The sequence below is a fragment of the Meriones unguiculatus genome, chromosome 15 (genome assembly GCF_030254825.1).
Source record: "Meriones unguiculatus strain TT.TT164.6M chromosome 15, Bangor_MerUng_6.1, whole genome shotgun sequence".
In the NCBI taxonomy this organism is placed as follows: domain Eukaryota; kingdom Metazoa; phylum Chordata; class Mammalia; order Rodentia; family Muridae; genus Meriones; species Meriones unguiculatus.
Window position 1 is genome coordinate 12,067,363 of NC_083362.1, and position 14,359 is coordinate 12,081,721.

General features: G+C 45.2%; 1 protein-coding gene across 1 annotated transcript in view; it reads right to left on the bottom strand.

The window, feature by feature from the left end:
- Positions 1-450: 450 nt before the first annotated feature.
- The window catches only part of Akain1 (A-kinase anchor inhibitor 1), a 44,749-nt gene continuing 30,840 nt past the window's right edge, over positions 451-14,359 (bottom strand). Inside the window, exon 2 of the mRNA XM_060368179.1 lies at positions 451-2,388. Coding sequence (XP_060224162.1) covers positions 2,195-2,388 — 194 coding nt within the window. The 3' untranslated portion in view covers positions 451-2,194. The remainder of the gene's footprint in view (positions 2,389-14,359) is intronic.

Consider the following 14,359-nt stretch of genomic DNA (forward strand, 5'->3'; position numbering starts at 1 on the left):
AGTTTTATCATTGTACTGGGGGTGAATTAAGAATATAGCGGTTGCATTTGTTCATCTGACTAGTCTTCCATGGGTCCCTTCCTATCATGTGTACCCCTGAAGGCTCTGGCTACTCCACTTCTTTCTGCCCTCTCAGACCTCAGTGTCACTATTCCTTGCTCCAGACATTCCATCCCAGGAAAACCGTAATGGACACTTGACCAGCCAGACCTCCTTACCTAGGCTTTCCATTTTATAGCATACTTCTTTTCCATCGACAAAATTATCCTTAGTCAAGGCCATGTGACATTAAAAAAATTACCTCCTCTGGCCACAAGATGAAAGCCTTGTTTGAAGACACCTTCCTCCTGAAAGCCTCGGGTGCCGTATGCACATAAGGATAACATATAATATAAGCTGACGAAGATTTCATAGAAAACTGCTTTACATGGCTACATATTTCAAAGGCAGATATAGTTTATTTATAAATAGTGTTTAGATACAGAAATTAATAACATTTCCCAGATCCCTAGTTTCTTAGTACATACACACCAGAGAAGAAAGATGACAGATTTCTGCCATTCGACAGAAAAACAAGGTTGGCTATAGACAGATGTTGTAGCAGAGACACAGTGGCAGGTCACCTGCAGACTACAAGCATTTTGGGTTTCTTTTTCATTTGGGGGCACATCTGAGTAATTTCCCCGGATACACTTGTTCTCACTCACTGCCCATGCTATGCAATTGCATCACCCACGTGATTTTAGTTTTATTCCTTAATTGCCGTGAGTTCTGCTAAGAAGAAATGAATAAACAGTATCTAAACTTCCACACCCATTTTCCCTCATGAACTCTCTCTCTAAATTAACTTGTTCCATATATGCATCTGCAGATACAGTCTGATAGGGTGAAGATGGAGAGTTTTGCCCGTCTGTTGTTGAAACGTTGGCGGTGTCTGAACACTAGCCACACTTCTATGGTAGAAATACTTTGCTTTCAGACTACAAGTCCATGTACGCACGGGCACTTGGCAGCCTGGAGGTTGCTAACCAAGGACCAATGCTTCCTCTGTCCCCAGGAGCACCAACTCAGTGGCTTCTGTCAGGCACAGTCAATAGACTCTAAAAGACTCCAGAGAGACATTTATTGTCCAAACAGAAGCAGCAGGAAGCTATGGGGGTGAATGGAGATGGCTGTGTGAAGACAGCTCTCTCCAAATGCTTTCAGCCTACAGAAAACTAAAAAGAGAAGTTTTCCATGTATTCATGGCGGTATAGTTTTTATAATTTTTTTTAAGCCATGCTAAATTCCTTCACGGGAGAAGGAACGTTCCTACAGTAAGGGTCTAGCGAAAAATGCAGAGCTAGGTGATGGCACTTCGGACTCCCTGCCAAGGACACTGCCCCCTTCTGCCTCAAGGGTAGGTAAATCCAGGATGTGAGCAGCTTACGGACGAGGGGAATGTGCTGTTCCCCTAGAATGCCAAAGAGCTGAGTCATCAGCGACTTCTGCACAGAGACATCAAACTTTAAAGTCATCAAACTTTATCTCCAGTCAAGAAACGATAGGTGTGCTGTCCCCGCCGCATCTCTACAGAAGGTATACGCCAACTGTGGACAACCCGAAGACATCAAAAAAATACTGAGTTTTCACAAGGCGTAAACACCTCTCTTTCTTGAAGTAATATAAATATAAGGTCTAGACCAGGGCTGGGTCTTGGAATCTGCTCTGCTCAGTTTAACCTTGAACCTGTACTCTAACCATAACAGTCTGCAAGTCTGTGTTTGAACAGGGTGAAAGTCCATTCCTTCATCTTTCTAGTGTGTCTTTTCAATTATTTATGAAGAACACAGAACTGCACTCGGTAACTCCAAAGGGAAATAAAAACTGCCAGTTGAATTTATAGAAACAATGTATAAATAAACAAGATGTAGGGTTCTTTCTTTTCTTTTTTTTTTTAATAAGAACTTAGAAAATAGGTTTGTTACAAATTCACTTTTTGCGGAGTGTGTGTCATGTCTGGCTCAGCTGCTTCCAGAGGCGCCACAGAAACATGAAGCGTCCCTAATGCAGGTGTGCGAACCACGGCTTGTCGCAAAGGCTGGCGGGAACTCATCCTACTGATAGGCATCCACGATACTTTGATTTGCTTACTTCCTACGCTAACAGGAAAGGCAGAGACCAAGCATGTGAGAAGAGCCAGACCCAGCACCCATTACTTCTTTTCATGCTTCTTGGTCAGCTCGCGCCCTCCCCGCGGGCCCCGGGCCCTGCCGTCGCTGGGTCCGCCATCCGTCCGCAGGCTCTCCTGGGAGACTTGCCGCACAGCCTGCAGGATGGCCTTCTGCACGATCCGCTTGCTGGCATTCTGCAGCTTCAGCTCCTCCAGCTCGTCCCCAGGCTTGTCACCTAGCCAAAAGCATGGAAAGGAGGAGAGAAGAAGTTCAGTCCCGGAGGTCGAAATGCTGACGGAGGGGCCTTGCGGCGCAAGCCTCCGTGTCTCCCTCCATTGTTTGGCCCTGTAATGTACCCTCCTTGATGTTCTCACTGTTCCAGAATCCCTAACTGTGAGAGATGGTCACAAGACAGCCCTGGCCAGCGAAGTCCTCTGGAAAATCTGTTAGGAAGGGACATTCACACACCCCAAGTGTTCAACCGTAAATACATGTACACTGGAGCACAATAAAAAAAATCAGTAGGGGACATATTATATGTATATATGTATCTATATATACACACACATATATATCTGTATATATATATATATATATATATACATATACATATATATGTGCCCATATATAAATGTAACAATAATAATCATAGGTAAAGAGATCATGCAGTTGAGACAAGGGTGGAGGGACATGGGAGGAATGGAAGGAAAAGGAAGGAGATGGAAGTGTTGTAAATACAGTACTCATATAAGAAATTCTCAAGAAAATAATAAAAAAGGAAGAAAGGTGGACAGTGTGGTGCACACCTTTAACCCTAGCACTTCGGAGGCAGAGGCAGGTAGATCTGAGTTTGAGGCCTGCCAGGTCTACAGAGAAAGTTCCAAGACAGCCTAGGCTACACAGGAAAACCCTGTCTCAGAAAAGGAAGAAAGAAGGAAAGAAGGAAAGGAAGAAAGGAAGGAAGGAAGGAAGGAAGGAAGGAGAGAGAGAAAGAAAGAAAAAGAAAGAAAGAAAGAAAGAAAGAAAGAAAGAAAGAAAGAAAGAAAGAAAGAAAGAAAGAAAGAAAGAAAGAAGAAGAAAGAGACAGCAGGGGGCAGCTATTTAGAAAAACTTTCATCAGTAGTAGTATTACGGCTGTTTTAATTTTTTGAGAGTCTAATATAATTACATCCTTTTCCCCCTTTCCGTTCCTCCCTCCAAACCCTCCCATATACCCTTCCTTTCTCTCTCTCAAATTCACGGCCTCTTCATTCATTAATTGTTGTTACATACATATATGTATATACATATATATTCCTAAATTTGACCAGCTCAGCCTGTATTATGTTACTTACATGTATGTTTCTGGTCTGATAAGGTCAGGAACTACACTCAGAAAACCTCACCCACCTGCCTGCCTAAACATGAGCTGAATAAGGTTCCCAATACACATGCTAAGGCAGATAACTGAAAGTCCACGAGGCTCAACACTACACAAAGAATTCCGGCAGCTAAAGAATGCTAACAGTGGGAGAAAAAGTCTTACCCCGGAAGATCACGCCAATTGGCTACCCAATATCAAGGGGTCAGCCCTGAAAACATGTTGTCAGACACATTAGGGCTCTGTTCAATTTCTCCCATGCCATACAGTCATGAATCTTGTGCAAGACACTTGGCCTTTCAAAGCTCACTTGCACATCTGTAAAATGGTTGGCAACACCTAGTAAAGAAGATTTCTGTGGAACAGTGACAGAACATCTATTCAGAACTCTGTGGATCCTGGTGCAATGCAAGCATCTAGTGAATGTCCGTCATGGTGTATTCCTGAGGGGCTAGACTAAGCTGTGGAAACAGAAAAACTAAAACAGAAGACTGCTCCATGCTTGAGGGCTGTCTTAGTTAGGGCTTTGTTGGTGTGAAGAGACACCACAAGCACAGTAGCTCTTATAAAGGGAAACGTTTAACAGGGGCTGCCTCACAGGTCAGAAATTTTGTCCATTATTGTAATGGCGGGAAGTACCAGCAGCATGCAGCCAGGAGAGGTAGCTAAGAATTCTACATCTGGATCCTCAGGCAGCAGGAGTCTGAGACACACTGGTCAGACTTGAGCCTCTGAGACCTCAAAGCCCACCCCCTAGTGACACACTTTCTCTAAAAAGAGCGCGTCTCCTAATAGTGCTGCTCCCTATGACCAAAGATTCAAACACGTGAGTCTACGAGGTCCATTTCTATGCAAACCACCACAAGGCATGTTTATGATCTCCCATATGTCACTATACATAGATCCCGTATGTCTGTGGTTTATGCCTCTTGGTTAGCTGAGAACTTTTCTTCCTCCTGTGTCATTATCCTGATGTTCTTCCAACCTGACCTTCACGTGCCTGAGGGAAGCTGGTCAAGCAACAACAGCCCAGCTGGAGCTGGAAGGAAACAAAAGACAGAATGGAGAGCAAGAAAAGAGTTTTGAAGACTCGTGAAAGAAGCCAGGTGTGGTAGTGCCCACGTGTAGTCCTTCATATGGGGGGAGGGGTAAAGGCAGGAGGATCAGAAATTCTGTGACCCAATATTTACGCTAAATTATCATTTCTTCATTTACAAACAAAAATAGATTAAAAAGTCAAAGACAGTTTGTGTCAGCCTCAGTCCAGAAGACCCTGAGTGGCCGGAAGGTTGGTTTGACTAATGCTCACTGTGAGCTACCTTTTCATTGTCTTCATTACCACTTTGTCCTGGGTTTTGAATATCTACTTGCAGGGGACATGAGGAACAAAGTCATTTGCAGGGAACACACAAAAAAAGGGGGAGGAATGACCAAGAGCACTTAAGAGACAACCGAAGATAAAGAAACATATATATAAAACTCAGGTTTGTGCTTGTGCATCGAAAGTTTAGACACTTGCTATCCCTTCCCCCTAAACGATAAGGGAGGGGACAAGGGTGTGATTATAGGGACATGAGCATCATACATGACTTCTTAGCTGAACATCATAGCTGCAGTCATTGCATTATCTGAGTTTTCCTCTGCCAAGACAGACAGCTCTCCATCTGCCGCTAACATCCTCTCCCATCCTGTTATACTCTCCCCAGTTCTACAGCCCCTGCTTACTCTTGTCTCTGCTTATCTATGACTTGTCTTGTTGCGTGCTTGTATGGGCTTCTCACAGGTTTCGAAGCTAAGGTACCACTGATTCTTGTCATCAGCTGAAAGCCTTTGGAGAAAGTCTGTTAGACACAGCACACCACCGATGTCCTTAGCAAGCTGCCCACTAACGATAGCCACTGAACACCTGTCACTCATTCTGGTCCATTCATTGTGAGAAACCAAAAGATTAAAAATCAGCAGCTATTAATATTTAAGGCCTGAACTAGCTGGGTGGAGAAGTCCAGGAATGCCCTGAGGGGAAGAACCGCCTTATTGCATTCTTTCCCCACCCACTAGAGATACAGTTGCTAGGAAACTGGCCCATCCCCCTAGGGAGGGACACCAGATCATTAATGGTCTGGGAACCTTCCTATAGCCAATCAATTAAAAAATGTAGCATTTTGACCAATAGATACTTGCCAGGGAGGAATCGCCCCTGCCTTGGGCATGCTGGGAGGGACCAGAATCTTTAAATCACCCAACTAACCTGAGCACAAGACTCTCGGCTCTCACCGCTTTGGAGGTGGGGGATGTGGGCCCAAGCTGCAGCTTGTAATGATTTATAATAAAAAGAACCTCAAGTATTTACAGCAAAGTCTGTTTATTCCTGGTCTTTTGGGGTTCGTGAACTGGGCAGAGTAATCATTGCTGGGGAGCTCAAGTCTACAGTTAAGAAGGCAGCCTCTTGAAAGAAGAAATCACTAGGACCTTGCAATATGGGCAGAACATAGTTCTGTGCCCAATATAGTACTCAAGGAGAGGCCAAGTATTCATTTGCAGGAATAAAGTGCTGGAGAAATTCCTTGTGGAGACCCAATTTTTCTCATGAGAATAGTGTGAAGATGTATACTACAACCAAGCAGAAGGCAGAGGCAGCCACAGAAATGCCTGATGCCTCACCATTTACTTGCCGGCATCTAAATTGCTGCACTGTAACCTACACATTTTAGGTGGCCTACTGCCTGGTTTTTAATAATGCAAATGTCCTCTGGCCTAACTAGCATTTTCAATACCATTTCCTATGTCACAGAAGATGGCAAATCTATTTAATTAAACCTGCCATGCAAAGTTAAGAACTTGATACAGCTAAGTTTGTCTGAGGTGTTTTCCTGTGGAGAATTGTTAGTCCCTTTCTCCTGCCCTTGCTTTCCGGGGATCCTCCAGCCTCCTCTCTTGACATCCAGCATTCCAGAAGCCAATAGGAGCTGCTCCCTGCTATTCTTGTCAGAGATTCCTCTTCATGTCCACCTTACCCACCCTGGTGGAAGGTCTCTAAAGAATTTAGTTGCCATGTGGCTAATGGTTGGTGGCTAGACTGGATTGGAGACTTCCATGATAACTGGATGTGCATGTTTTGCTCCTCACCTAGCCAGGATCAAACCAGGAAGACCAGCTATGGACTGGCACCAAGGGAGCGGGGTGCTGTAGTGCAGCAACTGGCTCTTGACATTTTGCCCATTGTATGTGATCAAATACTTGACTCTCAGATGTGAAATGCTGTTTGCCATCCCAGTGCCATATGGTATTAAATGTGAACTTGAGATACCTGGAGCTCCCTGAAACTCTGCTGTCTGATGCTATTTATTGACACACACATGTGCTCACACATATATGCACCCATGCATACACAGAGATTCTGCTGGATAAGGCTGAAGTCAGTCATCTCCAGATAGCCAATCACTTACACTCGGTCTAAGATGGTAGATGCCTTTTGCTCAGTGGAGTTTTGAAACATCTCCCCTGATCTAAGTGATTCCAGGTCTTGTAAAGAGGCCACATAGCCCTCAGGGCAGATTACAGGCCACACCCTCTCCCTGATAAGGATACTGATATAGCAAGCATCTAGGAATTCCTAGAAATGCCCCACCCTACTAAGGATCTTAGTCCCACAGTGACCTTCAACTATACTTGGAGATTCCCTCTCCCCCGCCCCCTTCCCTGCCTAGGATAATTAAGGACTGAGTTTTCCTTCTCGAGACAGGACCATTTAAATATCAATGACTCCCTGACCCTAGTGAAACAAACACATTCACCCTCAAAATCCCTCCCTGCCAAGGGTTTTAGTGCCTTTGATTTCACATGAATAAAGGTAGGCAGGTTCTCCATTTCTCACTTCAAAACCACCTAAGAGTCATCATTCATTCCCATCTGAGTCTCACCAGTCCAGCTGTCCAGCTCACTGGGCCTGGGCCTTGCTGGCCCTAGGCCTCGCCATGCCTGTGTCTTGGCAGCAAGCTGACCAGGTGTGGGCCTTGGCCAGCACCTCTGCCATGCTCAGCACTTCAGCTTGACCAAGATCTGTAACACTTTGGTTTCACCCTAAGCTTTAGATTGCCTGAGCTTCCTCTGCCACAGGCTATCTCATGCTAAAAGAGCTAAACTGTGCTTATGGCACTCAGGCTTCACCCTAAGGTGCTCTAGCTGTCCCTGGGAGAACCCCAGTCTCTGTCTGGAAGCTGAGTTCCAGGGCCCCAGCCAAGATCCAGGCCCCCTCAGAACAGGGAACAACACTCACACACACATACACACACACATACATACACACATGCTTGAAAGCTATACATTTAATAAACTAGCTGACCTGGGTCATCAGCCCGCCTGACCCCAGCTTTTGACTCCTTCCTCTCATTATCTCTCTATTTCTTTTTCATCCCCAGTCCCACAAACCCAGGACCCTGTCCAGACCCCTTACATAGCTGATTCTGCTCAGCTAATAATCAGTATTGATTCTTTATGTATCGCTGTTAAAATTATGATTCTGACAACTATAGGAGGTCACAAATTTGCATCAGTCCTTACCTCTAGAAACCTAAATGCCATTTGTCTCTTGTTAAGTTAGGCTTATTATATCCTGCTGCAGTGGCTGTTGGCAAGGGCCATGGTTGCCATTCTGTCTAGAGACAGAAGTGGGTGGTGGCTTTACTTGCATCGCACAGAGAGAGTGGCACAGGCTGTGTCATCAACAGCAACTCTCCGATGGGTCACCAAACCTGCCAGAGGGAAGGAGGACGGAGGGATCATCCACTCTCCCCACAGGCTCTCTAATACATCACATTGCCAGTGGCAACCAGCCAGGCATTTTTTGTCTTCCCTTCTGATCACTTGACATTATAAGGGCAGCACTATTATCCATCAATGACCAGCATATGAGACACAGTGAAAGAGAACTAATTCTGGTCCCTTTAATAATGTAATGGTATTCGTTTCTCTGCTGTGCATACAGGAATTTTCCATGAAGGACCAGATGTTAAGCCTCACTCATCTGAGCCAATTGCTAATGGAGCCATGCTGGCTGCCCCACTTTGGAACTGACAATGCTGAAGTTCCAGATCCTCATTTTCCAGCTTGATGTTAACCTCACCAATCCCTGCTTTCCCTGAGCACCATAACCAAATAAGAAGGAACATTTCTAACCTCACCAATCCCGCTTTCCCCATGAACACCGTAACAAAACACCGAGCATTCTAGAATCTCCAAAAGTATTTTTGATAATATAGTATTATCAGCAAGTGAAAGACACTTCTGATCATATTTAAGCAGTATCCTGTTATTGCAGCTCCCACCCCTAGCAAATCAGGTAAAGGGGCAGCAAGAAGACTGCCTTCCAGTACCCAGTGATATTTTCATGGCATGGTTACTCCCATAAGCTGTATGGAGAGTTCTTTATTACAATTTCTTATGGAACAAAATGATAAGAATCAAAAAGACTTTTAAGTTAGTGTATTCTTTGATGGATGCTTACACATGCTCAATACAGTCTGGTCACATTCACCCACCACCTTCTTTTGTCTTTTTCTAATCTACACAAGGTCCCCTCTTCCGGTCAAGCCTCCACCTTTCTTTGGTGGCTTGTTGTTTTACTTTGTCACCAAATGGGCTTAACCACAGCCCCATGTGTAGGTGTGAGTGTGAAGCTTCCCACTGAAGCATGGATAATCCACCAACAGTTACATATCTGAAGACAACAAATTCTCTTCTTTCTGTGTGGCCCTTTCTGTGTGGCAGGGCCCCATGAGCCCCTCTCCCATCTCTGACTGAACATTCAGATGCTCTGTCTGATAACCACACAGATAGTTACAGAAAAGCCCCTGTGCATGGCAGCACTGAGTGGAGCAGAGCCCTGCAGGCTGAGGCATTTCTGTTTGTGTGTGCATTCTTCCACAAAATAATCGCAGAGCACGTTCTGCAGAGTGCACAGCAGCTTGGAAATCAGAGGTCAAAATATAGAACAGAACAGTCATGGCCTGGCCCTGTTTGCTCATATAATCTAATGGGAGAGTTGGGTTTTAATTGAGTAATTGAACAGGTTTACAATTTTGAGCTGGGACACACACTATGACAGAGGAACAACCAGAAAGGTGACTGGTCTAGGCTGGGATGAACAACAGATTCCCAGACAAGAAACGTCTGTGCTGACAGGGAAATTAAGGCGACAAGAACAAGAACGAGAAGGAGGTCAAAGTGGAAAGTCCCAGACAGGTATAAAAGCAAGGCTTATCAAAACATGAGGAACCCTGTACGGCTGGGCATCTGTGAGGGAGAGGAGAAGACAAGGGGTAACACTTAGGAAGGTGGGACAGCCCAGATTGTTCAGGTTGTGGAAGGGTTCAAGAGGTCTTTGAGTGTTTTTCGTGGCAAAGCAGCATAGATTATCAAATCTATGCCAGGCAGCATAGCTGGAGAAATCAGAGGACAGCTGAGTCATCACACTGGAAATCTGTAGGGTCTGGAGAGGCCTGGAAAGACAGATGGAATTTGGACCTGCCAAGGGGAAAACAAACGGAGTCTTTTCTGGTCCCAGAAGACAGGGCAGGCATGGGGCTCACTAATAAAGCCACAGAAGGCTTTTAGCTTTAGAGCCGCTAAATTATTTTAGCACATAATTTAATTTCTGCCATATTACTGGGTTGCAATGCCTTAGGGAAGCCATACAAAACAGTGCCAATAAAAACCTGGAAAGGAAACGAACCGCACTTTAATCTAGGAATTGGATTTGATTATATTAAGCACAAAAGACTGGGGTAGTTGGAGAAAGGATGAATGGAAGGGCTCGAGTTAGCAGCTACCAACATTAATTATAATACAGCAATAACCAGGAAAGAGCAGAATTTACAAACATCTAGAAAAGCATGGTCTAAGTCCAGGAACAACCCAGCAAATATGGGAGCACCCGACTCATGACAAACACACCAATCAATCGCTCTGAGACACAGAGTTTGACTAATTCACACTCCACATAATTGTTTCCAGGTAGACTTTATATCTATATTAAACATACATTTGGAGCACAGAGGCTGTTTCAGATGGTGAAACTGCTCCTACGGAAATAGTCCATTCACCCAAACCCACGGGGCCCCACCACAGGAGGAAAGAGCCTTCCTATGTGTACAGACTCGATTTGTGGTGTGCCAGCGTAGACTGACTGCGCATGAGCCACTGTGTGAAGTGGAAGGCTCTAACTGTTGTGCGTGTTTGGGGACACCGGGCACATGGGAAGTCTTTGTGCTCTTAATTTTGTTGTGAACCTAAAATTTCTCTAAAAAGCAACAAGATCTTCATCGTTGCTGTTTCAGAACATGTTGTACCTAGGATAGTGGAGGGTGTGAGCAAGTGTTCGTGTGTGTGTGTTCGTGAACTCTAGTGCGGGGAGACTGGGTCAGAGGACAACCTTCCACCTTGTTTGAGGAAGTATCTTGTTGTCCAACCCTGAATTCTCCCGGCAAGACTTCTGTCCCATCCCCTTCCCTTCTAGGGATTCTTTTATTTCTGCTCCCATCTCCCAGGAGCACATTAGTATTGTACAATTTGGCTTTTAGGCCGGTTAGGAAGGTGGGACAGCCTGATTGTTCAGGTTGTGGAAAGGCTCAAGAGGTCTTTGAGTGTTTTTCGTGGCAAAGCAGCATAGATTATCAAATCTATTTCAGAACTCCAGTCTTCAAGGGCATGGAGCTAGTAACTAACCATATCCTTTGAACCACCTCCTCTGCCCTCACCACCAATGGATTCTTAAAAGAAGGGGGCAATAAAAAAAAAATTGTAAAGGACAAAAATGGTGTGGAGCAGGAAAACACGGAGGCGGGGTTGGGAGTGGCGGATTGAAGAGCGGAGGAAAAAAAATTTGCACTGGAAGAATTTGGAGTAGGGCAAATGCTCATGAAAATGTTATGAAGGTGTTTAAATGTTGCGTTTTCTGAGCACATGGAGAACAAGAAGCTCAATCAAAAGTGGGTTAAGAGTCCAGGCAGCCCCAGAGCTGCTCCGATGGGTACAGGACATCAAACGGAATTAGCAGAAATCTAGGTTTCCGCCTTTCACACCATCGCTTCCAGCTCCTACTAGCCGGTCAGCCGGAGTTCTAGAAGGTTCCTGGGAAGGGGATGTTTAGGAATGCGAGCCACAGGGATGGGGAATCAAGAATCTGTCCAGCAGCTGGGCTTGCAGTACTTCGGGCCAGACAGAACTTCCCGTCGTCCCTTCTCGGCATCTGCCAGGGCGGACGACAGTGCCAGGCTGCTGCCTCCACATGCCTGTCCTAGAGCTGCAAGCCCACACTTAGGAGGCCGGTGCCCGGCCCCAAGGGTGCGAGTTGGAACGTGGCCCGGAGGGAACAGAAAAGCAGCGCACCCACTGGCCTTGCCTCCGGGCAACAGGATGGAAGTCGGAATAGAAACCTGGGCGGACCGCCCCGCCCTCCGCTCACGCAGCTTCTGCTGCCCCCTGCCGGCCTCTGCCAGCATTGCCTGAGCCACGAAGACCCAGAGGTCCCCGGGCTGAGAAGAAGCCCTGATCCATGGAGACAGAGGTGTGGTTTTATTTTACCAAATGCACTTAAACTGCTCAGAAGACCGTGCATTCTAGCCCACTTATTTAAAAAAATGGACTTTCAGGTCATATTTGGAGTTCGGAAGCAATCCAGAGGCTTCCTGCCGCAAGATTAAGAAAAAAAGTACTTGACCACAACGCCAGAGATCTTAAATAATTAACGAAATATTTTGATCTCCTAATTAAAATTAGCCAGATATTGGCTCTTCTCACCCCCCCCCCCCCAGGGCGGGGGGAAGGATCGATGTGAGTATTAATAATAGGAATGGTTTTAAATGAACCCTTCAAATGCACCTTCTCACTGGCTGCCCTCCCTGGAAAGCACGAAGTCATTTCCATAGCCACGATCTTCTGCTACGGAAAGATTCTGGAAGGGGCAAGCCATCAGGAAGTACAGCTCTAGAGCGGTTTAACCACAGCAGCTCTCACAAGTCACTCATGGTCTCTAGAAGAAGAGTACATAGGAAGAAGGAAAAGTAGATGAAGGTGTAGAGGGGAATATTTCCTCTTTTCTTTGAACAAGTAGGTTCTGAGCATTTGGGAATAACCCTTTTGTAATGTCAAAACATCTCGTGTATTCTCCTTTCGCCGTGCTGAAAGGGAAGTATGGATTCAGCCGTGCTTACATGAATTTGATAGTGAAAGCCCACTTGCATTTGGGAAATACTCAGGAGAAGCTGTATTCCACCTGTGGAGGTTCATAACACAGACGAAGAGCAGTGGTTTGCGTGAAAACGCCCACTCAGGCTTACGCATTAGAAAGCTTGTTACACAGTTGGCAGAACTGCATGGGAAGAGTTAGGGGGTGTGGCCTTATGGAAGAGGTGTGTCACTGGGGGTAGGCAGGCTTTGGGGTTTCAGAGGCCTACACCATGTCTAGCTAGCTCTTTCCCTGCCTCGTGTGTGTGATTCAGAATGTAAGCTCTCGGCTCCTGTGCCAGCACCATGCCTGCCCGCTGACCTACTGCCATGCTCCTGTCCTGATGGTCATGGACTCTGGCCCTCTGGAACCATGCAAATTAAACGTTTGCTTTTTAAGTTGTCTTGTCCTTGTGTCTCTTCACAGAAATAAAAAAAAGTAACTAAGACTCATGGGTGTTGTCCCCTAGGAAACACGTGTCTTGCTTGGAGCCCTACCAATCCTGTCCCCTAGACAACGCCTGGCCTGCCTTGCACCCTAACAGGCTGGTACTTGAAGCAACCTTTAAAAAGCCGACAAATGTGAATTAATTCCTAATGATGAGTTGGCAAAGCCATAATGAGGTTTGGGGCAGGACTAATATATGGAAACAGGCTTCCACAACTAGGCGTCAATTCCAGTATCGCCTAAATAATTGTGGCACATTAATTAAATGATCACTTCTGCAAGTTTTGTACCAAATAGACAGCGTTGGGAGTAATGGAATGGCCAAAATTTCTCTTGATGTTTAAGTTTTTTATTGATGTATTGATGTGGGTGGAGTATGCCATACATGTGTCATGGGACATATGAAGATATCATGGTACAACTGGCCAGAGGACTTTCTCTCCTTCCACCACGGGGGTCTTGAGAACAAACTCGGGTCATCATGTGTGGCAGCTTTACCCCTGAACTATCTTGCAGGCCCAATTTCTTACTTTTTTTTTAAGTGTAATGTGAACTATGTTCAACATGTGAAAGAATTAATGGACATAAAATCAATTATCTTTTCAATGTCTTTCTCTTGTTTAGTGCTCCAGATAAACCTTTTAGTCGAGCTAATAAGGACATTATGAATGGACATCATGCTCTTGTTCCCAATTTTAAGAGAAATGCTTTCAGCTTTTCCCCGTTTCATAAAATGTTGGCTGTGGTTTGTCCCATGAAGTCTTCATTGTGTTGGGGAGTGCTCTTTTTATTCCTGGTTTGCTTGGGGCTTTTATTGTGAAAGAATGTTGAATTGTATAAAATGTTTTTACTGACTACAGAGGTGATGGTGTGGTTTCTATCCCTTGTTCTGCTGCTGTGATATATTATGGTCATTAATTTGTGTACATTGAAACACCCTTGCAGCCCTGGACTGAAGCCACATGATCATGGTGAATGGCATTTATGGTGTGTTATTGAATTTGACTTGCTCGGGTTCTATTAAGAATTTTTTTTTTTTTTTTTTTTTTGCATCTCTGCATACATGGGTTTTTTGTTGTACCTTTGTCTGGTTTGGGTGACATGGCGCTTGCCTCAAAGTGTGGGACCTTACCTTTCAGTCCTATGGAGGAGTATGTGAGGCCTGACAACAGTGCT